The sequence below is a fragment of the Erpetoichthys calabaricus genome, chromosome 16, assembly GCF_900747795.2.
Source record: "Erpetoichthys calabaricus chromosome 16, fErpCal1.3, whole genome shotgun sequence".
NCBI lineage: Eukaryota > Metazoa > Chordata > Cladistia > Polypteriformes > Polypteridae > Erpetoichthys > Erpetoichthys calabaricus.
Window position 1 is genome coordinate 75216285 of NC_041409.2, and position 27311 is coordinate 75243595.

Genomic DNA, 27311 nt, shown 5'->3' on the forward strand with positions numbered 1-27311 from the left:
AAGGATGCAGGATTTCTCAATTTTGAGCAATCTGAAATGCATCTATATGTAAACGAAACGTTCGATCTAACTCATACTATTATTGAACGCCTATAATAAGCAAGTTGCAAGGAGCAGCGCCTCTAAGAACTTTATAGAGACATGGTATTGCTTTTCATTATCATATATTTAAAATACTTTCAGGTTTTAAGTTGACACTGTATTGATACTACAATCAAACGTTTTGATGAAACCATACATTTGTCCTACAGCAACGAGCGTTTCTTTCGCAGATTAAAAATTCTCAGTGTAGAAAATTCTTTAGAACTGCGGAGATGGCACGCACTGACTGATCAATGGACATTACGCTGCTTTGCTCCTTATTATTTACAGATGCCTTGATTTATTCTATTACTAGCTGAGATACCCATCTAATGGAGGCTAGATTACTGCTTTAGAACTGTAGACGAATAAACAGCGATTCATTTAATTTCTTAAATAAATACTTATTCCAGTTTATAATGCATATCGATCTTATATTTACAAAAATATTATAATTAAGTTGCAGTAATAAATATACTGTTATTTATATAAAAGTCATCTGAGGTGAGAAAACGTCAGATGTCCAACGATGGCTTTTTCAGAAGCATTTTTGTCGTATTTCGTAATGAGATGTCAGCAAAATGACACCTTTTTTTGGCTAACTAAATACATTACAATATACAAGCTTTCGAGGCAACTCAGGCCCTTGGCTCCATAATGGCTAATACAGTACAGCACCCTAGTACAGTACTGTTGTACTTCGTGAAACGCACCCATCTTAATAAAATAAGTGTCTGTGAGTCTTGTCCATTCAGTTGCTATATCTCTGTGTTTGCAAAAGATGGCGTCATCACAAACATTTTTACTAATAAAATGCATTGCATTTATCATTCAAATAGATGGAGTACAGTATGCTTTTAGGAATCTCAAACCAAATGGCATATAACAGGGACATGGTGCAATGCAAACGTTAACTCTGAGAACTGCGTTGATTGCTTAGATTTCAAACCGTCTCGGACGGGTAGCACAGCTAGAACTGTATAAGCAAACACCGGATTGACGTCACTCGTGAGAAAGCACCATAAAGCTGGCCATGAGAAAAACAAGCTGTAATTAAATCAATGCCAGCAATTTTCAATGTCCAACCTTGGGATTTGTTTGTGGTCATGGCAAACCAGGCACAAATAGGACATTGCAGATGTTTAAATCAGAATGGAATACAATTGGGAATTAAGAGGTACTCTTGGGATCAAACCGATTTGACCTGTTCCGTCGCCTGTCAACATTTCAGCTTTTATTATGTGGGTGCGAAGAGCTATAACTTTCAAAGGACGGTTTCAAAAGGTTGTTGCGCTGTTCCTGGCTTTCAAAATTCTGCACCAGACAGTTCTTCTAGCATCTGCAGATCTTGGATTTAAATGTGTTCACTTTCTAGAAGGCATATTCTTTGAAAATTAAAAAAAGAATACCTCAGAATGGTGTACCCTCAACGAAAATGATTACTGTTGCAGTCCGTGAGTTGGCTCCCTGGGGCAGTACCGAGGTAATGCCTACACTGCTTTTTCAGTGCGTTTACCGTTAATTTGTCTCTAAATCTTCATGACAATGTTTGTACAGTACGCATATTTGATTTGGTACTTAAAGTTTAAGAAAACGAAGAGTCGCATAGCAAAATTACTTGAAGAAGCCATCACCAACCCCCCAAAACCCCCTAGTAGACTTGGGGCAGAAAAAAGTAACCTATACTGAGATATGGACTAAGATGAACATGCACACCAAAGTTCATATACATCACTTGAACTGCTCTGGAGTGACACCTAAACATACAGACAGACATTCTTAACTTTATTCATGTAATTTTACTTATTCATTTTATCCCTGAGCACAGTGGCACAGTGGTTAGGGGTACTTTTGGAGTTGGTGTAAATGCAGATAACGCCCACTGACTAAGGACTTTGAGTTGTCTGCATGGATGTTTTTTCTGGGTACGCCAGTGTTCCTCTCACATCCCAAAAACATGCATGTTGGGTGACTTACATTGGTGCTGTACATCTTAGGGTAGATAGGGTGAGAAGCTCAATCATCCGGGAGGGGCTCAGAGTAGAGCCGCTGCTCCTCCGCATCGAGAGGAGTCAGATGAGGTGGCTCGGGCATCTGATCAGGATGCCTCCTGGACACCTCCCTGGTGAGGTGTTCCGGGCACGTCTAACCGGGAGGAGGCCCCAGGGAAGACCCAGGACATGTTGGAGGGACTATGTCTCTGGACTGGCCTGGGAACGCCTTGGGATTCCCCCGGAAGAGCTAGAAGAAGTGGCCGGGGAGAGGGAAGTCTGGGCATCTCTGCTCAAGCTGCTGCCCCCGCGACCTGACCTCGGATAAGCGGAAGAGGATGGATGGATGGATCTTAGGTTGGATGTCTTCCCAAATGCTGTTTGGAAAGGCTTAGTCCTTCCACCACTAAGTGGTTAGCACTTCTGTCTCACGCTTCCAGAGCCCAAGTGTCTGTTATTGTCTGTATGGAGTTTACATGGGGGCAGCACGGCGGCACAGTGGGTAGTGCTGCTGCCTCGCAGTTAGGAGACCTGGGTTCGCTTCCCGGGTCCTCCCTGCGTGGAGTTTACATGATCTCCCTGTGCTTTTGTGGTTGTTTATCGCTTCCTTCAGTTTTTTTTTCTCCTTCATCTCAAAGATGCACAGGTTTGGGTATTTACCCAAGTCTAAATTGTCCAGTTGTGAGTGTGTCCTGTGATAGACTGGTGCCCAGTCCCAGATTTGTCTCTGCATTACTCTTCCTGCTTCCAGGGCAGGAATCATTTGCCAGTGCTCTTGACCTGGTGTAGTTACCTTGTGCAGTAAATAAATGGACTGGGTGAAAAATGATGGATGTTTACTTATTCATTTGGCTGTGTTTTGTTTATTATATTCTATCTACCTATGGAGACATCCAGAGAAATTTGACATTTTATCTGTTTGACTATTTATTTATTTTTTCGTTGCTTATTGGGAAGGGCAGTGGGACAGAGACCGATATTCCATTCCTGGCCTTGGCACAATCAGTTTGGATTTTAAACAGTCAATCAGTCATTTTCCAACCCACTATATCCTAACACAGGGTCACAGGGGTCTGCTGGAGCCAATCCCACCCAAGACAGGGCGCAAGGCAGGAAGAAATCCCGAGAAGGGCGCCAACCCACCGCAGGGATTTTAAACAATGACTCCATATTCCTGTTGTCTACACTGGCACCCCAAACCCCATCTCAAACACTGACTTGTTAGATTAATTAGCAGCTTTAATTTGGCATGGTATTAGTGGGTGTGTTAGTGTGTTGTGTGAAGAACTGGTAACTGGAGTGCTAAGCTTGGTATCCCTGAAACATGTAATGGAATAAGTGGGGTTAGAAAACGTGTGCACGTTTGTTTGTTTAGGTGGTTCAATAGGCCTTGTTCAGAAGCAGTCTTATAAGCCCCATCCAGTGGGTTCTTCTGAGCCAGGTAGTTGTTGTATTCAAGTGCTATGCAGATTTTCAGAGTTACCATTTTTAATGTCATACCTTCCTACTTTCTTCTGCATGTTTTTGGTTTGAGCTTTGGGAAAAACTTCAGTTGCTGTTGATTTCCTGCTCAGTCCTCTCAAGGAGCAATTAAAGATTAGCTCTTAAGTTTTTCATGAAAACAAAAAGCAAGTGAAACACGTTGAAGAAGATACCTCTTCACTGCAAATACTCTGAATCTTTTAACATGACTAAAAAAAGTACTTCTGGTTGACCTGATTATTATTTTTTTATTTTAATAATGTAATTAACTAAGTGGTCAGTACTGCATCTTAATGCGGCAAATCTAGGAACTAACATTAACTGTGAATTTTCCCACTGGGATCTATCACATGAAGGGATGTTCAGCTGAACTTTTCTATTAGGACAGTTCTGTTTTCCATAGCATTTGAATATGGCATAGCAGTCACAAATGTGGCACATGCTACTGAATGGTGAATACCTGATACGCACGGTGGTGCAGTGGTAGCGCTGCGGCATCGCAGTAAGGAGACCTGGGTTCGCCTCCCGTGTCCTCCCTGCGTGGAGTTTGCATGTACTCCCCGTGTCTGCGTGGGTTTCCTCCCACAGTCCAAAGACATGCAGGTTAGGTGGATTGGTGATTCTAAATTGTCCCTAGTGTGTGCCTGGGTGTGGGTGTGCGTGTGTGTGTCCTGCGGTGGGTTGGCACCCTGTGTTGGCTGGGATTGGCTCCAGCAGACCCTCGTGACCCTGTAGTTACGATTCAGCGGGTTGGAAAATGGATGGATGGATGCTTAAAAAGCTGAACCTGTATTGTTGAATGCTGATTTCACCTCCAAGTGGCAGGATAGAAAAATAGAAACCCCACAGAGGGGCAAGCCATGTAATTGTTAATGAGTGGCCTAAAAGTACCCACTAAAGTAAGAGCAGAGTGAGAATACAACCATTTAAGGACTAGAAGAACTACTCCTAAGGAAAAGATGGCAGCAAAAGAAAAGCACGTACAGTATAAGAAATAGAGAGCAGAGAACTTGTGCTCTGTTCATGCCTGGTGACTTAGAACAAGTTAATAGTCTTAAATAATAAACATTCTATCTTGATAATTGGACCTTTTGCTACTTCTTATTCTGGGTTATCTCAGTACACCATGATGCCCACATCACATTATCTAAAGTTTGTTGGAGGCAGAAAGATAGACAGACAGATAGATATGAAAGGCACTATATAAAGCATACAATATGAAACACAGATGGATATTAAAGGCACTAAATAAAACATACTATAGGTAGATGGATATGAAAGGCACTATATAAAGCATACAATATAAAATACAGATATTAAAGGCACCATATAGAACATAAAGTATAAAACAGATGTGAAAGGCACAATATAAAACAAATCACAGACAGATATGAAAGGCACTATATTAAACATACTATAATTTAAATAATCATTTATATTATAATCTATCTGTGTATCTGTTTTAATACTCATCTTTTCATTTTAAGTGTTTCAGCAGATGTGATTGTTATGTAAATTGTGGCACATGGGTATATGCTTCACAATGGACTGAAGCCTTATGCTGGGCTGATTCCTACCTTACACCCAGTGGTACTGGGATATACTCTGGGTCTGTCCACCCTGAACTGAATAAATCGTTTTAGAAAATGGACAAATAGATGTTTCAAATGCTGGATATACATTATTATTCTTTTTTATTATTACAGATGTTCTTGGTTCCTATGCAGAGACTTATGAAAAGGCAACTCTTTTCTTTTCATTTGAGAGGTATGTTTTTAATGTCTTATACTTTGTTGTTGTGTAGGAGTATTATCTTAAAGTTAAAACTGTACTTTATTTTATATTGAGCTTTTAGGGTTTCCCATACAGTATTTATCTTTGTTCATTGGACTTTGTACGTTTGCGTATATTGTCCTTTATGTAGTGTTTGTAGAGGTCCTTGAACAAGGTAAAGGTGCTAAATAAAATGCATTATTATTAACCAATCAATTAATAATATATTTATATGTAATTTTTCCACATCATATATACGTTATCATCTACTACTTTGCCGGCACTGACATTAAAAAACACAAATGACTAAAAACCTCAGTGGTACAAGATACTTTTTGTATTTGATAGATAGATAGATAGATAGATAGATAGATAGATAGATAGATAGATAGATAGATAGATAGATAGATACTTTATTAATCCCAAGGGGAAATTCACATACTGTATTGCAGTTGTTAATAGTTTTCCTGCAGCAGGAAATTAGCATATAAGCAATACACTTTCATCTCACACCATTTATCCTCCCGGTATCATTTTGAAATCGGTAGATTATAAAAATAGCGTGCAGATCCATTTTCTATATAAGTAGGCATATCAGTTCATTCGTTTTTTGAACAATTCAGGGTTGCTGAAAGGCAGGGGCTTCAGTTGCTGCGATGGATACAAGACTTCAAGTCAAAGAGAAAGCAGAAGTCTCATACTGAACTACTGTATACTCTCACAGGGCCAATTTAAAGCACACCTTTGAGAAGGACTGTAAGAATACCTGGCCAAACAGATAAATCAGTACAATTACAGAAAAACCAAAAATACTGATAGGAATGGAAAGTCCATTCAGACAGTTTCGAGGCCTTATTTAATACTGATTTCTTAAAGTGGACTAAACGATTTTTTTTCTTACTGAGTCAACAGATTTCACGCAAGGAAAATGTCACGGCTCGCTAAGCAACTCCTCGTTCTGTAATGGTAGGCCTACGCTCGGGTCATTCAATAACTCTCTGTTAGGCGCTGGTTGGACCGCCATGGACAGCGGCCGTTTACTTACCGGCGTCGCTCCAACTCTGGGATAGTTGTGTGGTCGGCCCACTGCCGTTTAGTTTGTCTGACGATTTCCCGAGGTTTCCTGTTTACACGGTCGGTGATGAAGCGGCTCAGCTGCGGAGGCAGGTAAGCGCGGAGTAGTTGGGCTGGAGGGGGCATACGTGAGGTCAGGCTACAGAATGTCCTTCGCTCTCGCGCGCTCTTACTCCGGTTTGCCATAAGATTCGGAACGAAGTGGAAACGCTTTGATGTATGAGGATGTAGCTGCAGTGGACAGGTGCAGTTTGTCCCGCAATTGGAGGACAGAGCTGCTGTGGCTGGATGCGATTTGTCCTGAAGCAAAGTGAAATCGATACAGTATAACATGCAGTTTGTTCTGAAGTGAAAGGGAAGAGCTGCGATGGTCAGAGAGAGAATGTCCAGAAGTATAGAAAAGCGCTTCAGTGGACAGTGGCAGTTTGTCAAAAGGTAGAAGCAGAGGTGCAATATATGGTGTAGTTGGTACTGAGGTGGTAAGCTGGTCAGTCTTGCTGAAGTCAGAGCGGCAGTGGACGGGACAGTTTGTTCAGAGCCAGGAGGTGGACGGAGCTGCAATGTGTAGAGAAAGGCGCGCCAGGTTTGAGCGATGCTTAAGCGTTCAGGGACATGTTGGCTGGCATCTCCAGCACGTAGATCGCATTGTGAGCGTAAAATTGCTAGTCCATCCTTTTACATTTCAAACAAGATTGTATGTTTTGTTATTGATGTGTTTGTATGGGGGGTTGTATGTACATGTGTAGTTGTTCACTTTTTCACTTGAAGCTCCCCCGTGGAGAGGATAGTTTGTGACTGAAATGTAAATCTGTGCCACCAAGGCAGCTCTACCTTTGTTGGTTACTCCGATTTGAAGTATTTAGGAAGTCTGTCTTTTTAATATTCACAAACTCGGTGTTACAAACGTTAATGGAAAATGTTTTTTTTCCTGCATCGCCAGTATGGAATTGAATTATAGGGTATTTATCGAAAGCTACCAGCAAATCATAAAGTGGAGGTAAAGTTGTCTTTTTATTTTTTGTCTAATTAGAAACCTGTGATGCTAAGTGAGTTGCTTAGTGTCACTCAGCAAATAAGTAGAGGGGACTGAACCTTGATTGTCCATCTGTCATAGAGAGCGAAAACCACTTTGTGCAAAACGTGTTGAAATCACTGTGCACTTTCAAAGCTTTTTTTTTTTTTTTTTAAAGTAAACGTTAAATCATAAATCATATCAGGAAGCTCTACCAGTATATTATATACAGATTATTCAAGTGGCACACATTGGTTTTACCATTTTTCTCAACAGATGCTGCACTAGTAATAACATCATCTTGTTATGAAAGGCGACTGAAAGTTGCATAGTAGCTGGAACCTTAACATGAACGTCGGCTCGCTCACTGCCTTAGATGAGTTTGCGTGTTGCCCCCGCACCATGTCTACATAAGTTTTCCTCCATCTTCCCAAATATATTTTGGTGAACTGAGGCTGTGTGACTGGGTACTAGATGAGGATGTTAGAAAATGGATGACAGACAACACTCCTTTACACATTTATTTGGGCAAGCGACTTTGACTGGTGCATTGTGCCAGATTCAGAGCCATTTTATACAAGTAATTAAAAGTAATTGTATAAGGGACTGAGTGGTGTTTCTGAAGCTATGGATCTATCTGTGTTGGTATGTAGAAGGTTGCAGGTTCAAATCCTGCCGTTACTGCCAGAAGGGATACTACTCCATTGGGCCTTTGAGCAAGGCTCCAAGTGCACTGTGCAATGGCAGACGTCATGCGAAAAGACAGTTTCCCCTTAGGGCATAACAAAGTATATCAAATCAAATAAAAAAATAAAATTTGCCTTACCTAATTTAGGATTAATTTTCATATGTGACTTAAATATTTATAAAAATGTGTAATAAAAATATATGGATTTGCTCATTCATGCATATAGTAGTTGCACTTCTGAGTAGTAAAGTGCCTCTGAGACATGCTGGAATTTAGTGACTTAACTGGAAAATGTAGGAGCTTAAAGATGACCTGGAAATGGACAACTTTAGAAGAAATCTGCAAAGCAGCGTCTTAAGTGGGAGAGCAAGTGAACCTAGCCAGAGGCAGGATTTAACTTGCAGAGAAGATCCATAGGGACTACTGACAAGATTTGCACCTTGAGGACCATGTTGGAAAAATAATGTAATATCCTACACCGTTTGTTTGTTGAATACTGATAGGCATGTAACAGTATTTTCTGCAAGAGTTGGTGAAGGAATTTGAAATTAGTAAAGCAGATGGAAATGTCAAAGGTGAAACACCAACAACATAAGACAAAGAAAAACAATAAGATCAGGAAACATTCTGGCCACACTTCTTTTCAAGATAAACCTAGAAAAAGTCAATAGAGGGGAACAGTCTTCAGCAGAATAATCTGATGCCTGCCCTATGTTGACATAGTGGTCATAATCAGTCCACAAGGTGAGATGAATTCTCATAGCATCAAGAACAATATTGAAGGATTGAGACTCGCATTCAACAGATGGCACTGGCGAGAGTGCAGAGTGGTTTGGGAACTGGGAATTGTCAGCGAGTTAAAACACCTTCCATCGGTTGTACAGTGCAAAAAGAAACCCACCCTTCTATGCAAGCGACACCAAGCTACTCAACTAATGGGAGTGGAAGATACCATGGAAATGTATGGCCTTGTCTGCAGCAGCTTACCCCCATATCTACTGGCACAGAAGGAAAAACAAGAATTTAGAGGATCTTGTCCAACTGCAGTCATCACAGAAATAAAGATGAAAAGGTTGCTAAGACAGTTATGACACCTGGCGCAAATGACCGACAGCCACACAGTAAAGAAGATGCACCACAGACAGTTAGAAGGATGGGAAAGAGCAGGCCGGCTAATGTGGAAGTGAAGCAGCAGAGACTGAAGATAACCAGGTGACAAGGAAAGGATAAGGGTGGTCCTCTGTGGTGAAGCAGGCCAGGACCTTAGAAGGGCTGTAGTGCCAACAGGTGCTGGTGGTGGAAGAGCCCTTGGAGGATACAATCACAGACCTGCAACATATTCTTCACCCCATTTTCAGTTTATGACAGGAGAAAATTAGAACGGGTTGGAGAAAGCAGTATTTAATATTAGTGATCTCAGCCATAACACATTTTTGTTTTGCCATTGTATGCAGGAAAGGCAGCTGGCTTTATGCGTTCTCCTTAACCCCCACAACCTGCTGGAATGGTCACTATGGCAACATTTGCGGCTCTGTATTTTCAGATTTTTAAACAAAGACCCTTTTATATACCAACTAAAAAGGACAAATGTGCTGGTGTTTTGGATTAGTTAGATGTGTTTACATGAAATGAAGAATCTAAGTTCAAAGATCAGCCCCCAAACTTCAATTGTGCCTTTAAATATTCGTCTTCCAGTTCAGACACAGATTGACATTGTGACTTTCGTGCAAATCATATCTGTTTGCTCTTCAGCAGTTTACATATCTCAGAATTTTTTATAATTCTGCAGCTGGCTGGAAGTGGGACAAGTAAATGGTTTTCTATGGTTTGAACGGGTAATCTTGTTCTTTCCAGTATAATTTCTTTCTTTTCTGTTCGTGCACTGAAGTAAAAGCTTGTTCAGATATTGATTTCCAGTGTCTTCTCACTACTTCCATTGAAATAAGTGCAAGTGAAGTTCAGTAATATCTCTATTCAGAATCGCACATTGATGAAATTTATTAAGTTGGGTTAAAAAATAAAAAACAAAAAATAAATAGGTGTGCCCTGGCTCTGTAGCAGAGCAGCAATGCAAACATTCTTGTTAAAGCACCTTGGTCCTAGAGGCCTTGTTCCACAGAGTAAACAGAATCCATGATTTACTGCTTGTGTTGTGTTGCTATGATTTATCTTGCCACTATTTGCTCATTGAAAACGGCAGTGTTTTTTTTTTTATTTGTTTTTTTTCCCCACAGTAAGGCCTATGCTTTTTAGTGAAATGGTGAATACAAAATAATTTAACAAACAACCTTTTAGAGCATATGAACAGGGAAGGAGTGGAGGCTCCATCTGGGAAAATAAACCGAGACAAAGAGAGCAGAGACTGAAAGAACCTTTAGTTCAACCTCAAATGAGCAGGAGCTTGAAAGAAAGGAAGAGAGCCATAGTGGGCGAGTACAGTCCTATGAAAAATCTCAGTACATGCCATTAAATTTTTTTTTATTAACACATGTTGACATTTCACAATTTGATATTCATTTAAATGTAGTGAGAAGTCAAGCAAAATGACCCCTTTTATTGACTAAGTAAAAAGATTACAATATGCAAGCTTTCGAGGCAACTCAGGCCTCGACATTAACAAGGGTAAGAGCTACTTGTAGGTATCTGGCTGCTGCAGGGGGAAAGCTTCTTAAAGCAGTCGAGTAGGGACATTTCTAATTTTCTGATATTCTGGCATGTTTAGAGACTTCCTTGAGCATCTTATATTGTGCTTCTGAGCTGAACTTGCTGGGGCAACCTGGTCCAAACAAGTTGGCCGTTGTTTGAAATACTCTCCACTTGTAGATGATCTTCTGGGCAGTGTAATGGTTGATTTCCAGTTGTTTGGAGACATTTTTAAATCCCTTTCCAGACTCATAAAATCTATATCCTCCTTTATGAAGGCCTAATATAGTTCATTCAACTTCGGCATGGTGATAACACACACTTGCACAACAACAACAAACCACACTAAACACACGCACACTTTAAATAAAATGATTTCAGTCAGAATCCTCTCTAATGATGTTCTAATAATTCACACCTGATCTGGTGCACCTGATTCGTATTTGGGGTATTGATACAATAAATGTAGGAATGTACTTAACTTTTTCCACATGCAAAATTTATATGCATGCTTATTAAAATTATACAGTGGGGTACAAAATGTAAATGTGGCATGATGTATGTTATATCACCTTTATCAAAAGATTCTGTTTAAATGAATATCAAAACATGATATGTCAACACATGTTAAAAAATAAGCGAATATTTCATGGGTTGTACTTACTTTTTCACATGACTGTATGTGACAGATCTTTTAAATGTTATAATGAACAATGTGATAGGGCTTGTTCCAGTAGCTGCAGATGGAAGGGTCCTGCTGTGTGGAGCAATACAGTAATCCCTCCTCCATCGCGGGGGTTGCGTTCCAGAACCCCCCGCGAAAGGTGAAAATCCGCAAAGTAGAAACCATATGTTCATATGGTTATTTTTATATATTTTAAGCCCTTATAAACTCTCCCACACTATTATAAACATTTCCCGCACAATTATACAGCAGAAACCCTTTGTATTCTCTTAGATATTAGGTGAGATTCGTTGAAATTATGTATGTAAACACAGTTTATATACAGTAAAACCTAAATATTATTTTAAAGATATCCAGCGTCTCCGATATCACATATGTTACAGCCATTACGACAGAGAGGCCACCAGCAATAAATACGTACAATGCAAGAAAAATTGTGTACAGTAAAATGTGTGTACAGTGACACTAAACTATATACATGTAATAAGTACTGTACGTAGATAATTAATTATGGTTACTCACCAACAATGACACGACGAGTTGTCCGATAACGATGAGTTTAATTTTACTGCACAACAAAGGAGAGTGTTACAGCTCTTCTAAAGGAGCCTCTTCAGGCGACTGTGTAGCACCACCGTTGTTCTTCTTCCAGCACTCTTCAATCCAAATCCCTAAAGCAGATTCCATCCAGACTACTGCCTTATCATGTCCACTTGCAACTCGTTTTGCGCCCTGGTTAAAGGACACTGCGGCCGTAGATCTTATATGCTTTTCCTCCTTTTTAAATAAAAAGAATCGTGGACTCATTGATGCCGTAATGGTGTCCTGCAGCGGTGTAGCTGTTCCCTTCCTTCAACATATCCAAAACTTTTATCTTTTCTGCAATCATTTGCATCTTCTGTTGACGCTTGGGCACGGCCCCTGAAGCAGTAGCAGGAGCACGTTAATGCTGAATGAGTGAGATGAGACTTCCTGGTTAATGCAACACTCCGTCGCTGAGCCAATCAGCAGCACATAGGAACTTAACTGCGTGCTCTGATTGGGTAGCTTCTCAGCCATCCGCCAATAGCATCTCTTGTATGAAATCAACTGGGCAAACCAACTGAGGAAGCAAGTACCAGAAGTAAAAGACCCATTGTCCGCAGAAACCCGCGAAGCAGCGAAAAATCCGCGTTATATATTTAGATATGCTTACATATAAAATCCGCGAAAGAGTGAAGCCGCGAAAGTCGAAGCGCGATATAGCGAGGGATTACTGTATTGTGAGAAATATCTGTGAGCTAAGAAGCAGATGATGGTGGTAAACATTTAGATATGACATAGTTAAGCTTAAGATGATAGCAATTCATCCACAAGTAGATGGTCAAAATCTGATCTGAAAACTAGAGATTGAAAAAGGCCAATTGAATGAAAATATGGGAGCCATCTCTGTAGTGGTCTTAAGAGAATCTGCAGGAGCACACGAATGCCTAGACAACACATGTATATGAAGAATTTTCTGATCCTGTCCTTTTGATTGCTTAAGGGAAAAGGAAGTAGAGTGAGAGTGTATGATACAAGAGGACTGGTCAAGTAGTTGGATATAAACCAGTCCGAGTAGAACCTGTGAAGAGAAAAACGGGGCAGTTGAATTGTGTCGAAATCTAATGCAAGACTGAGAACAATTAGCTCATGTAAAGCATTTTTTTTCTTTCTGATAGTAGTCGAAGTAATTGACATCTACAGGAGGCTGACAATAGAAGATCTTGCAGATCTTTTCTGGAGAGACAAGAAAAGCTGGTGGCGAATGACGTCCCACAGGGTTGTTAAAAAAAAAAAAATGTCAGAAGAGAAACTAGATAATTGTTCTCAATAACGGCGAGCCTAAAAGAAGGCTTTTTGAGAGTGGGAATCATTACTAGTAATAATATTTATTTATAATGCACTTTTCTTAAACATAAAGTGCTATAAAGCATAACAAATAGAATAAAAATTATAAAAATGATTGTTGGATAACAAAATGAAAACAATTTATAAGAAATACAATAAATTTACCATAAAGCAGGATAACATAACATAATAAAACATACACCACAAAATGACACGGATAATATACAACTAAAAAAAGCAGGCCTCAAAAGATGTTAGAATCCCTAAAGCTACATTAAATAGTTGTTTAAAGAAGCTTCTTAAAGCACTCAAGAGTAGAGGTGTTTCTAATGGCTACTGGAGGGACATTCCAAAGCTGGGGAGCGTTCTCCCCTATGGATATAAGTTTACAACATGGCTGCAGGGTAAAATAGTCAGCAGAATGGAGAGAGTGCGAGTGAACATAGGGACTGTCGAGGCCATAGATGCAGTGAGGGACTGTGCCATGGACTGCTTTACAGTATACAGTATGTATGGAGAAGGATTTTGAATAGGATGCATGAACAGAGAGTCATTGTAGTTGTGAATGGGTGATATGATGGTATAATGAAGTTTAAGTAAGAACCCGAGTAGCAGTTTCATATATACTCAAACTTCTCAAGGGAATTAGCAGGAAGTCTGAAGAGAAGTGCATTATAGACGAATTAAGAATTGGTAAGGGAGTTAATAAGAGATACAAATGTTAGGAGTCTTGCAATATTCCCAAGGTGAAAGAAGGAAATGTTAGTGATGTTTTTAAAGTGTGCCTCAAAAAGCAGCTGTCAAAAGTATCTCATACAGTTGGTCACAGGTCTTAGTGGCAGGTGATACCTGAGTACTACCAGTTGATAGACTAAAATGGTTAACTTTATTAACTTTATATATACAGTATATATATATATATATATATATATATGATGGAGTACCAATTGAAATAATGTCAGTCTTTGAACCGATTTAGCTTAAGGAAATTGGGTTGCATCTATGCTTTTATTTCTTGGAGACAAATGGTAAGGACAGCAGGTGTGAAATACATGCTAGGTTTTATAGCAATGTAGATTTGAGTGTCATCTGAATAACAGTGATAACCCAAACTGTATTTCCTTATGATATGTCCTAAGGGTATCATATAGATATTAAATAAAATAGGGTCTAGAACTCAACCCTGGCTAACACCATGGAGTACTGAAGCAAAGTGAAGTTTGTTATTAGTCATGAGAACAAACTGAGAAGAGTCTTATAAATCGAATTTGAACCAGTCAAAAGCAAGCACTGAAGTCAAGCAGAACTAAGATGCTGATAAGCCAATTATGTGGTCATGTAAACCCTTAACCAGGTTACTGTTGTGAATTTTGTAGTCTGCACATGACCATTGCACTCTTGACAGCCTATGCATGTATTTTCTTTGCACACGTTTTCAGCAGCCATGGGTAGAAGCATCCACAAACAAATTTCCAGAGGCAAATGTTTGTGTGATTGCATTTTTCATTCTCTTCACTGAAATTATCTGTCTCAATATTTCAGAAATTGCTAAATGTATGTTGATGAACTGAATGTGCAATGCTAAACTCAGCAACACAATCTTGAGAGCTGCAGGCTCACAAACATTAAAATTAACATGCGTTATGTAGTCTGATTACTTTTTAAACCGACGAGTAACCTAAAGCAATACTTCTCTTATTGAAGTAAAAATACATGCATTATTATTATTCCAGCAGCCCTGCATGTAAGGCAAGAAACACATGGCTTAGTCACACAACCAAGCAGAAAAGAGTTTGATGTGTGCAGTCCAGTAACAGAAATCTGTAAATAAGCATCAGTTTGACCAAACAAATTTTTAAAACACAAGGAAATTTTAATAGGAGTCAGGTTTATTTTTTGATTCATGGTGGCGAATGAAGATGTTTGACTTTTATTTTGCATAGTTTAATGACATTGGAGCATTTTGACAAAAGAGAACTACAGAAGATAACTTGCACATGTAAACACGGATTTTTAAGAAACAAAGTTTCTACATTAATTCACCTTAACCAGGTTATGTGTGTGCATGTAAACTCATTGAGCCACTATGGATGAGGTCATCCATGGCGCTGGTGATTAAACAGCAAGGTAGAGTAAGTTGAGTAGAAATGTATAGGCGGACAAGTGTAAAAGATTCTTCTTTTCTAAGCATAATGACCAATTGAGAGCAATTACTTCTCTGACATAAGGGAGGGTAAGAAAGACAAAAAGGGACAGCAGTACTTATTAACAGCAATTGGCTGTTTTACATTCAGCTTTAAACAGATATCTGTGATCAGAAAAGAGAGCGCAGGTTAGCCAGAGTTGAGAAGGAACGGTGTCTGCTGGACCAGAAACTAGAGGACAGTGGCAATGAAGAAAGAACAGAAATGGGGAAAAAATAGGAGAATATTGGCTACAAAGCCTGCAGAGATCTGTTCAAAAGAACAGGGAGAGAGGAGAACAGAGCACTAAAGGCAGTAGCACATAGAGAAGAATGATCCCTTGGAGGGATGATGCCTGGAAGGTATAGGTAGAGTAATGGTAAGCTTGAAAGCAAATGGACACAAATCAATCACACATGACAAAGTGGGTTTGATAATGGTAGCAGAACTTAATCTGGTAATAGTAGTTTAGCCATTCAGTCTGCTTTTGATAGTGAGCACCATTAAAAAATGCTTTTCAAGGAAAATGGCTTTGCACCTTATAACAGGGGGTGTCACTGCTTCCTCACACATCCTTTACTGTTTACTATTTGTCAGGCTAACATTTTTTCACTCCTCTCTCATGAATGCTCATGGAAATTCTTGTCTCTAGGTCATCATGTTTTCCTTCAGGACTGGGGTAAGTGAAGGTAGAGTGTTTGTTAAATACAGCTTTAGTGTATCCTTTTTTTTTTTTTTTTTACACATTTCATCATATTTTTTTGTTCAAATTCATTACAGATTTGGTTAAAGGAAAGAGAAATCTTTATCTTAAATGATGTGTACTGCCTTAGGCTGAAATGATGTGAAAGTACAGGATGATGATGTGAAAATGCCTAGAATCTGTTGTGGGAGGATGTTTTATATGTAAGCTCTTGGGAATATGCACACAATTGCAGACAGTTTCCTTGCAAAGACACAGATTAAAAGGAAAAAAGATCATGGTAGTAAGTGTCCTGTACAAAGAATCCCTTGAACCCACGGTATGAAGTAGGTTAGGTATGGCTTCAACCTTTTGATAAATTTGCCTAGTAATTGACTGCATCTGCTTTAAATTCTAATTATGAAAATTAAAATTGGCAACTCTTGGGCTTTTAAATGTTTTTATACTCACTACCAGGCAGTTCATGTTAAAATGTACTGACATACATTTGATTTATTGATTTCCCATCATTATTGAAATGCATAAATGCCATCTTCATATTATCTCATCATAAACTTGTTCGTCTTTCTGTTCACAGCCGTACTGAGATTGTGTCTATAAAGGCACAATTCCTGTGTTTGCTCACCACATACTTATTTTTGCCACAAAATGTTAATCTGTTTTACAGGAAGAGCTGATGTGTGGTTTAGCAGTTTACTTCCTAAATTAAACTCCTGTCATGCATGTTTCTTAATAAACATGTGTGAACTGTACCTGCAGTGGCATCTACTCAGTTACATATAGTTCACTGTGTTTGTTCATTATTATTATTGTCACACGGTTCAAGGTTCATATGCAGTGACTAGAAAGGGAACTTAGCAACCGTAAGATATATTTTTTCCTCTACCTTTAAATTGGCCATTAATTCTTATGTTTTGTTTCTATGTTTGTTATGTTAGATACAATAACTCAAGTGCTTTTTTGCCCTTTTTCATGGTTCACTTTACTTGAACACAAGAAGAGAAAAGGAGGATTATAAATGTACATCTATTTTCAGCAACTGTAATTACTGCTCAGTATCGCCTAGTCTTTAGACGTTTTTGTTCAGTAAGCAAGAAGGTCATCTGATGTTACTCAGTGCTGTTAAATATGACTGCATTTAGGAAAAACTGCATATGTTTACAATTTTTATTTTTTTTCCCCTCTGCAGCCTGTTCCCCAAAACCTTTAATGCCTAAAAAGCATGGAAATGGGAAATCAGCATCCTTCCATGGTCCGGCTCCAGGAGATTGTGAAAGAAGTTAAGGTCCTTGGGCAGCAGGTGGCATCCTTCAGTGGTCTACAGAGTGATAAAGACTATCGTAAATTGGAGAGGGCCTTAACGCGCCAGCTTTTCGAGATCGATTCTGTGGAAACAGAGGGCAAGGGGGACATCCAGCAGGCAAGAAAGAGGGCAGCGCAGGAAGTGGAAAGCCTGCTGAGGCAGCTAGAACAGAATGTTAACCATCCCATGCGGCTGGAGATTGAGAAGATCTACCTGGAGGCACAGAACCGCATCACCCAGGAGGTGAGGATCCTCCGAGGAGGAGGGGGTAACATTAGCGATGAGTTTGTGGATGGCATCCAGGACGTCATTTTGCGCCTGACCCAGATCAAAACTGGAGGAAAAGTGCACCTGCGTAAAGCCAGGTATCGTACTCTGACAAGAGTGTGCGCGGTACATGACATTATTGAGAACTGCATGAAGCAACAGGCACAGTGTCTTCCACTTTCAGAAGGCATTCATGTGTCTGTACCCAAGATCAATGCCATTATGGTTGAGGTCAATAAGTCTCGAGGGGATCTTATTGCCCTGCTGATGGGATTAAATAATGAAGACAGCTGTGGACACCTCTCCCGTGTCCTTACAGGACTTCTGGTGGAACTTGATGCCCTTGATGTGTCTGGGAACACTCAAGTTCGTAATTACAGGAAGCAGGTGGTAGAGGAGATCAACAGCCTACTGAAGCACTTGGATCTGGAGGGTGAGGGGGACACCACCTGCAGGTATGACTTGGCTAAGAATGAGTCCATCCAGAAGATTGAGGAGATTCGTCGCACGGTAGCCCAACTGCAGACTGAGCTTGTAAAAACTGAAACAACACAAGAGCTTCATTTCAAACCCAAGGCTGAACTACAGGGATTGTTGACCAAATTAGATGAGGTGAGCACTGCCAGGAACCCCTGCATTCGGGAGGCAAGGCGTAGGGCAGTGCTGGAGGTGCAGGCAGTGATCACCTACATTGACCTGAAAGAGGCTCTAGAGAAACGGCAGGCTGCTGTGCCCTATGTGGACGAGCATCCCTCCCATAAGGCCGTATGGCATGTCTTGACCAGCCTGTCTGAACTTCAGAGACAGGTGCTAGAGTTTGGTGGAAAAAGAGCCGACAAAAGCTACATCATGCTAGAAGAGCTACTCACTAAACAGCTTCTGACGCTTGATGCTGTTGATCCACAGGGCGACGAGATGTCCAAAGTTGCCCGGAAACAGGCAGTTCGGTTTGCCCAAACTATTCTCAACTACCTGGACATGAAAACAGATGAGTGGGAGTACTGATGCGAGTTGGTACCCTGTAAAGTGTTGGGTGTGTTCACTTTGTGACATTTCTAGAGCAGCTACATTGACAAGTGGAGTCTGCTTTCGGTCCCTCGTCTTTGAAGTTACGCTAGTGCGTGGTTTTGTGCTTGTATCTGCTCATTGTGCACTTTATCAAAAAAGCATGAAAACGTCTTGTGTTTTTGGATTCAAAATAGACCAGAAGGGCTCTACGATGTTCTCGAGTACGACCTCGGGAGATGTGAACAGCTGTTTAGACACCTGATGACAAGGTGGCGCCACCCAGGGGAGAACTGTGTGTGCGTTTCCCACATATATGAATAAATTGCAGCCTTTCAGTCTGATTCATAAACAATTTGCACTATTTATAAGTGGGGAACATTTTATGCAAAAATGGTCCATTTGAGGAGCACCCTCCGGCTGTCCTTAGTAATGTGCAACTGGCTGACAGGACTGCTGCCTGCCATCTTTACTTCAGTGCAACAGTTGCTTCAAAATAACTGAAGCTTTAAGGTGAGCAGAATGAGATACAGACCTTACTGCCCTGTTTTGGGTGGTTGGGACATTTTTGTAGTATGTAAGTGCTTTTAGAATCCCAAGCCTAAAACAGCTGACAGTAGGTCTGCTCTGTGTCATGATTCCTCTGTCTTCCTGATTCACTGTGGCCTAGTAGAGTTGGTACAGTGCAGCTTCTGAAATGTCAATCTGAGTTAACCCTGAGATCTGTTCTGCTGGCTTCCCTCCTGCCGTCCTTCAAGTCACAACATTACCTGCTTGCGTTTGTATACACGTTGGGGTGAGCAGACTCCCATTTTTTGTTTACTTCACCTGGATAAAAAGGGTGAATATTATGCAGTATGGTTCTAAATATACATGTATATATTTTATAGCCAACTGTAATTAAGCTGGGGACCCTTAAACTCTGAAGGAGCCAAGAGGACACTAGTTGTAGTCCTTAATGGGTGTATCCACTCTGGTATGCAATGTCCTTCTGGTTCTGTTTGTATGGTGGGTAAATCATTGAGTGGCCTTGGACCCTGTATATGTGAAGTATACACATTGATAATCCAGTTCACATTTATAGTGCCTTTAATTGTGAAGAACATTTGCAATGAGTAACACTATGCTAATAATTGCAAAGGCAGGAAGTTTGAGATCTGTTACAGGTCACACTGGGAAACCTCCAGACTGCCATGAAGAACAAGCCGATAGCGCTGAACCTTGGGAGAAAGGCTGCAGTAGAGTTCTGTCATTCACACACACAAGTTATTCTGTATAGTACCCACCTACAGAGAACACCAGACCAGTTACTTTTGAAACTTCTCAAAACATTATGACCAACTGCCAGACATGCTGTTGTTTGTCCGTGTGCAGCCAAATCATCTCCTACCTGCCAAGGTAAGGATCTTACAAGACCTCTGAATGTGTCCTGTGGTATCTGGCTTTAGGGTGTTGGTAGAAGATCCTCTGATTCCTGTAAAGTGCATAGTGGAGCTGCCATAGATTGGACTTGTTGTTCCAATACATTCCACAGATGCTCAATTGGATTGAGATCTGGGGAATTTAGAGGCATGGGCAACACCTTGAACTCTCCTAAACAATGTGTAGTGTGGCTGGGCATGTTATCCTGCCACTTCTGTTAGGAAATCCCACCGCTATGAAGGAATTAACACCCACGTCACCACCCAGACCAATCCACCACCTTGTTTCATTCTGCACTGCCTCCTCGTGCCTCCTCTTTTCCCAGGTAAACGATGCACACATACCCGGCCTTAACAGAAAATGGGATTCATTGGACCAGGCAACCTTCTTCTATTGATTCACGGTCAGTTGATGTCACATGTCTTTTTTAGATACTTTTAAAGGTGAACTAGAGTTAGCAGGGGCACTCTGATTGGCCTGCAGCTATTCAGTCCCATAAACAGCAGGGCTTGATGCAGGATCTGTCGTGAAACTGAACTCCCATAACCATCATTAAAATTAAAACCTATGATATACTATATATGATTTGTGCAACAGCAGCACTGTTGGTTCATAAAAGCAGGGATAGCCTTTGTTCAACTCTTGCACTGAAGAGCTTTCGTTGTTAATTTCCATCCTCGATCCACTGTTGGTAGGTACTCACCATGGCTGACTGAGCACCCCCTAATCCTTGCTGTGTCTGGAATGCTCTGACCCAGTCATCTGTCTGAAACAAACTGGCCCTCATCAGAGTCACTTGGGCCTTTGCACCTACACACATTTTCTTCAGTACCTATGTCGGGTTACCTTCTAATATATCACTGGCATTGACAGGCACCGTTGTTACCAGATAGTTGACGTCAGTTGTTTCATATAGGAGTTGTCATAATATTTTGGATCATCGGTGTATGTTACAGTTGTTTCTACATTTTTACAACTGGACCCTATTGGGTTAAGAGACTCACTCAGGGTCATGCAGGATTACAAGCTGTGACCTTAGCCTAGCAAAGTCTCAAAAATCTCTCAGATTGAGGCTCAAAATGACCTAACCTATAAATTAACACACCATGCATCTTGGATAAGTTTGTATAAACGTACAGGAGGACTCGCTGGAGTCATGATTACATGTCATTTAATAAAACTCTAACAGAAGGTGAACAGATAATATATTTTTATTAAGACACACAGGGGAATTCCTTAAATGCATGGCATGGACAGGCTTTACTGAAGATGGCAGATAACTTCAATTGTTTAATTAAAAGATTGATAAAGTGTGGCCCCCTGGTGGCCAAGATAGTGTACTGTAGAGCACTTGCTTGTTTTAGACCCTGTGGTGTGCTGCCACTTAATCTGGAGGTGAAACAAAAATAAGGAAACAAGTGCATCTCGGTCGTTGTGTGTCAAATGTCTGATACATAAATCCTGCATCCTGATACCAGCCATCATGTGGGCAGAGGCTCTCATGCACATAGGGCTTGTGATTCTGCCCGCAGTGCAGATTAATAGAGGGTAAAACACTGAATCTGAAATGTAAAACACATCAAGTAGGCACAAAAGGCTGGAATAATCCTTGTAATCCTCATGAATCACCGAGTGGTAGTCCAACTACTGGCATCAGTGCAAAGTGAGGTCAAGCTGTTGGGTGATTGGCTAGAAATGGTGGTACATGCAAAAGCCACAAGAGAAACGGCATTAATAAAGAAGCTGTTGTTTCCAGGCTCTTGGAGGCTCCATCCAGTCTGCTTTGAACAGTTTCTGTACCTTTTAAAGCTGCCCATTGCTCTTTTAATTCTATCCTCATGGCCCTGCACGTGTGAGTCTTGTATGACACTGTTTTTAGCAAGTTTTGATCTTTTTACTTATGGATGTAGAAGGAGATTCCAGTTTAGCCCCTATAACTTTAGCCAGTTGGGACTGACTATAGGCAGAACACATCCACTCCCTCGATCAATGACCGGTGTGGACAGCAGTGTGCTGTAGTGTAGACGGGTTCAGCTCACTGTCACATCCTGGTGATCCCCACTGGCTGCTAGTGGTGTGAATAACGTTGTGTGAAATTTCATGTTTCAGGCTGAGTTTGGCTTACTGTGATTTTGGAATTCCGAAAGTCAACCACGGAAGGCTCATTAGGCCCCAGTCCAGTACTGTTGGTCCAAGCCCTCTCTTTTCAGCTCTTTGTAAACAGGAGTGTCACGTGACTCTTGATATCAACAGCAACCCCAAGGCTGAGTTTAGTGTAACTCTTAATAAAGTGCTTTTTGTCGTCAGGCACATGTAGTGGGATTGTTTGCAATTCTTGTGCCAGTAAAAAAATGTGAATGCAGTGAACCCAGTGGGATATCCCAATTGTGATGTGGCCGTGCCTGGAGAGATGAGCTGTGAAATCAACTGAGGGGACTGCTGGGTATTCATTTAGTGCATAACAACTGCTCATTTCTGCATGCCATTTCTTTTTTATATGAAATACAAGGTAGCTATATAGAATCAGCAAACATCAAGGCTTTGGCACAACCATCAGCAGACATTTCACGTGCACAACGTATAATGTTACTGAAGCGCAGCAGAATGGAGCACGTGTCTTAGCTGATGGCTGTGTGGTCCGCTCTTTCTTTTTAGTGAATGCTATCTGGACTGCTGTATGTGTGAGTGGCACCTTACAGATAGCAAGCTGCCGCATGTCACTTTAAACTCATTTTCCTAAATGAGTCCCACACCTAAATCCTATAAATTGACTATGTAAAAATCAAAGACCGCGCTTTACCCTGTAGCTACCATCCATGCATACCTTTCAATTTTATATGCCAGTTACTTCTTGAGAAGGCAGCAAAAAAATACATTGAAGTAACTGAAACTCACACTGTGCCAGATTAGTTTCACTTATTATTACAAAAAAAGGAAACGGCAGAGTTAGAGAAAAGCTAGAAACGGCCGTGTGGTTAATGCAGGACTGAAAGGTTTGAGCTGTGAGGAAACACTAAAGGAGCTGAACTTCTTCAGTTCAAGCCAACAGATTTGGGGGGACATAAAGTGTTTAAAGTTGCAAAACAAATTCACACAGTGGATCCCAGCTGTTACTTTTCAAGAGAACACATGGACATAAATAGAAACTTGTTAAGAGCAGATTTCACACAAACGTTAGACGTTTTTCTTCACACAGAGAACCATAGATCTTTGAATCACATACCAGGTGGTGTGGTGGTGAGTGGGACCTTACCAACATTCAAATCTCAATGTTACTTTGGAAACATTAGGCCAGCTTTGTTGGGATGAATGTCCTGTTCATGTCTGAATTGTCCTAATGTTCTAACGTCATGCCTTGGAAAGCCCATGATGATAGTACCACCACTCCTTACATACTTATCCATCATAGAAGATGTGTAAATGAACCTGGTATTCAATACTAGCATGTGCGATTTAGTAAATCCCAGATACTGGGCTTGGCACAAGTGCTCTGCAGACCTACACTAAAATGGCAGATGGATGGAGTGATAGAGATGAAGCTTCAGTGTGGGCATGAAGGTCTCCTTTACGTCGTTGGATTTCCATTGACAGATGCCTCGTTCAAGGTTAAGAACATTAGAACAATTTAGATGAAAACAGGCCATTCAACCCACAACAAAACTCAGTGGCAGCAGTTCCCTGTGACCTTCAACTAGATAAGGCGATCAGAAAATAGATTGATATTATATAAATATAAAAAATGTGTTGTGTCCCAGAGACTGGGTTCAAATCCCAGCCCAGTCGTGTTCTCTATTTATATATATATATATTGATTTCTCTTCCACCTTCTGTTTTTCCTGTGAAACACCAAAGATGTGTATTAAGTTAATTGAGGGCTCCAAATCGGCCTTCGGTGTGTGAGAAAGCCCTGTAATGGACTGGCATCATGTCCAAGGTTGGCACTTCTGTTCAATGATACTGGATTGGGATTTGGGGTCTGTGTCATTCTGACCCACAATACACATCTTTTCAAAATGGATGCATGAGAGAAGCAAATGTAGATTACGAGCAGACGTGACTGCTACTAACATAAAATTTTGAAAGTTGGTTAGTCCAATGGATTGAGACAGTGACTTTAAAATGAGTTCAGCAAGAACACAGGGGCACAGTTGGGAAATTGTTAAAGGTAAATTTCACACAAACATTGGGAGGTTTTTCTTCACAGAGAGAACCACAGACACTTGGAATAAGCTATCAAGTAGTGTGGCAGACAGTAGGACTTTAGGGCCCTTCACAACATGACCTGATATTATTTTGGAAGAATTAAGTGGCTAGGACTGGCGAGCTTCGTTGGGCTGAATGGTCTGCACTCACCTGGATTGTTCTAATGTTTTAATATAAAGAGAATTTGTGAATACATTTTTTTGACTACTAGATGGATGTCCTTGGCAGTTTTAGAACTGGTGGGTACACAATAAGCTGTCCAATCCACTGGAACTTCAAGAGACTTACCTGTGGCAAGAAAAAGTATGTGAACCCTTTAGAACTCACCGTATTTATGCATAAACGTGTCTTAAAATATGGTCTGATCTTCGTATAAGTTACAGCAGTGAACAAACAATCTGCTTTAACGAATAACCTACAAATTACTGTATCGTTCTTGTACATATCGAATACATCATTCAAACATTCACAGATGTAGCTTGGAAAAAAAAGTCTGTGAACCCCTTTGGCTGATGACTTTAAAAAAAGTTCCCTGGAGTCCAACCAATGAAACGAGACTGGGGGTGTGATTTAGAGCTACTTTGACCAATTAAAGGAGACTCAGACATTTGGAGTTGGCTATTCACAAGAAGCATCTGCTGATCTGACGTAGGAGATCTCAGAAGATCTGTAATCAAGAATTGTTGATTTGCACAAAGCAGGAAATGGTTACAAAGTAATATGAAAGAGTTTTGATATCCGTTAGTCAAAGTGTGTATAAATAGAGACGATTTAGTACTAGGACTGCTCTCCCTGGAAGTGGGAGCTCAGCCAAGATGACTCAAAAGGCACAACACAGAATGCTCAGTGAAGTAAAAAAAAAAAAGGACAGATAAAGGCTTGAAGGATTTATTGGAACAGGTGAACGTCTCTGCTCATGGGTCTACCATACCCAAAACATTGAACAGCCATGGTGTACGTGGCAGGATACCAAGGAGGAAGCTAGTGTTCAATGATAATAAAACAAATAAGTCACTGGGCACCTGAAGTTTGCCATCTTGACTCTCCTCAATGCCAGTGGGAAAATATTTTGTGGACTGATAGAACTGACATGGTAAATTGTTCAGGAAGAATATGCAGAAAATGTGTATGGCATACAAAGTGCACTGCATACCAACATGGAAACAACATCCCAGTGGGGAAGTTTGGTGGAGGGAGCCTCGTATTTGGCACTGCTTTGCGGCCTCAGGGCCTGGAAAGCATTCCATCATTAAGGAGAAAATGAATTCCTAAATTTAGCACGGTATCCTACATGATAATGTCAGGGAGGCTGTACCTCAGCAGAAGCTGGTTGACCATTTTAAAGGGTTTGCATACCTTTCTTGCCACTGTAAATTGGTTGGGACACCCCAAAGAGGGCACTTTAGTGAACTGTAAAGTTGCCATTGGTTAGGGGGGGCAAGTCCTCAACTAGCAGCCCCCCTTCCCTTAAACTTAACTCTGGCACGCTGGCTTCAAAATGCTAATTGGCATCATTGAAATCTGAAGCCTTTCTGTGTTGATAAAATGTAAAGAAGAGATCTATTCACATACTTATTATGTATTTATTCTGCATCTATATGTAGGATTTTTTAAGTGGAAGGTCAGTGATGTCTGAACTGATAGGCAGCTTTTCTCTGTCTTGGCTGAGATGCTCTGCAGAAAAGTCGCATCTGTGAAATCTTCACATTGGAATGGAGGAGGACAAGGTGTAAATCTCCACAAGGGGGCAGCACAAGTAAAGCTTACTGGTGTTTTGCTGTGTTTTTTTTTTTTGTTTTTTTTATATACCTATAGGAGGACAAGGCAAGAGTTACAAAGAAGCAACGAGGTGGCAAGACAATAATTCAAAACTTCAGGGGAGCAGCTTTCAAGCAGCAAGTGTCACATTTTGGCACATCCAGCTGCACCGCAGACCTGAGCCATCCTCCTCCTCCTCCTCCTCTTGATGGCAGTTTGTACTCTTATGTGGATGTACTTTGTGTGAGCAGACTGAACTTCAGGCTCGACTATTTGTAATTCAAGCCTTGCCTCAGATTCTGCTCTTTTCATATCTCTTTGAAACTGGACAGTGACATCTTCTCACTTACATGAGTGACAGTGTTAGAAGACAAAATTGTATATTTTGTGAGCTGCTTTAAAAAGAAAAATTCAATATAAATACCAAATAAAATATTTATTTGGCAGGAATGGCTCTTGGGTTTTTATTTATATGCACTACATGAAATTGTCATATTTTTTGTAGAAATTGACACCTTTGTTTCAAGATAGCATTAAACTGAATTCAGGGTACAGCAAAGGCATTACTGGTGTTGCAAATGGCTATCACTGTTTGAAGTAACTGATTTGTAATTTATTATCCACATGTAGCTACAAAGCCCCATTTTCAGTAGCCATTCCTTCAGTGTCCTAATGGTCAACTCCCTTAGCTTATCCTAAATCAGCCATTTGAAATGCTAACTGGTTATTAGAGAAACCCTTGTTTGCATTGATTTGGACAGAGTTTCATACAAAGGGGTCCATTACTGGCTCAAACTGGATCTAATCAGGATATAAAAAAGAAGGGGAAAACCGAGATGGACAACCGCATAAGAGGAGTGTGGAGTGTGAGAAACAAACACCTCACAGGTCCTCAGTTGGCCTCCTCACTAAATACACACCAAATGCCAGTGTCATCTGTAACAGAGAAAAGACGACTCCAGGATGCGGACCATAATACACTTTTCCTGTCATCTCCTGTCTAATGCCTGTGTTATTTTGCCAATTTAACCTTTTTTTTTGTAAAAATAAGTTTTATTTACAAATTACAAAATATAACCCACAACAATTCCATCACCACATACAACAAAGATAGTTTTATTAAGGAACAGTCATTTTCCCATTTTCATTTCTTAACTGAAGATCATAAC

General features: G+C 40.5%; 1 protein-coding gene across 3 annotated transcripts; it reads left to right on the forward strand.

Moving 5' to 3' along the window:
- The first annotated feature begins 10 nt into the window (after positions 1 to 10).
- Positions 11 to 26694, forward strand: bag5 (BCL2 associated athanogene 5). 3 transcript variants are annotated; one of them, XM_028821330.2, is made up of 4 exons: positions 11 to 144; positions 5261 to 5321; positions 17374 to 20584; positions 26200 to 26694. In XM_028821330.2, the coding sequence occupies exon 3, from the start codon at positions 17407 to 17409 to the stop codon at positions 18757 to 18759; it is 1353 nt and encodes a 450-aa protein (XP_028677163.1). In that variant the 5' UTR covers positions 11 to 144; positions 5261 to 5321; positions 17374 to 17406; the 3' UTR covers positions 18760 to 20584; positions 26200 to 26694. The 3 variants fall into 3 exon arrangements, with proteins under 3 accessions (XP_028677163.1, XP_051776061.1, XP_028677162.1); XM_051920101.1 differs by having other exon boundaries at positions 17374 to 19272; positions 26200 to 26591; XM_028821329.2 differs by lacking the exons at positions 11 to 144; positions 5261 to 5321 and adding an exon at positions 6357 to 6494 and having other exon boundaries at positions 26200 to 26593.
- The last annotated feature ends 617 nt before the right edge of the window (positions 26695 to 27311 follow it).

Excerpts from the sequence above, each read along its gene's own strand:
- bag5 (XM_028821330.2), top strand. The coding sequence starts at position 17,407 with ATGGAAATGGGAAATCAGCATCCTTCCATGGTCCGGCTCCAGGAGATT.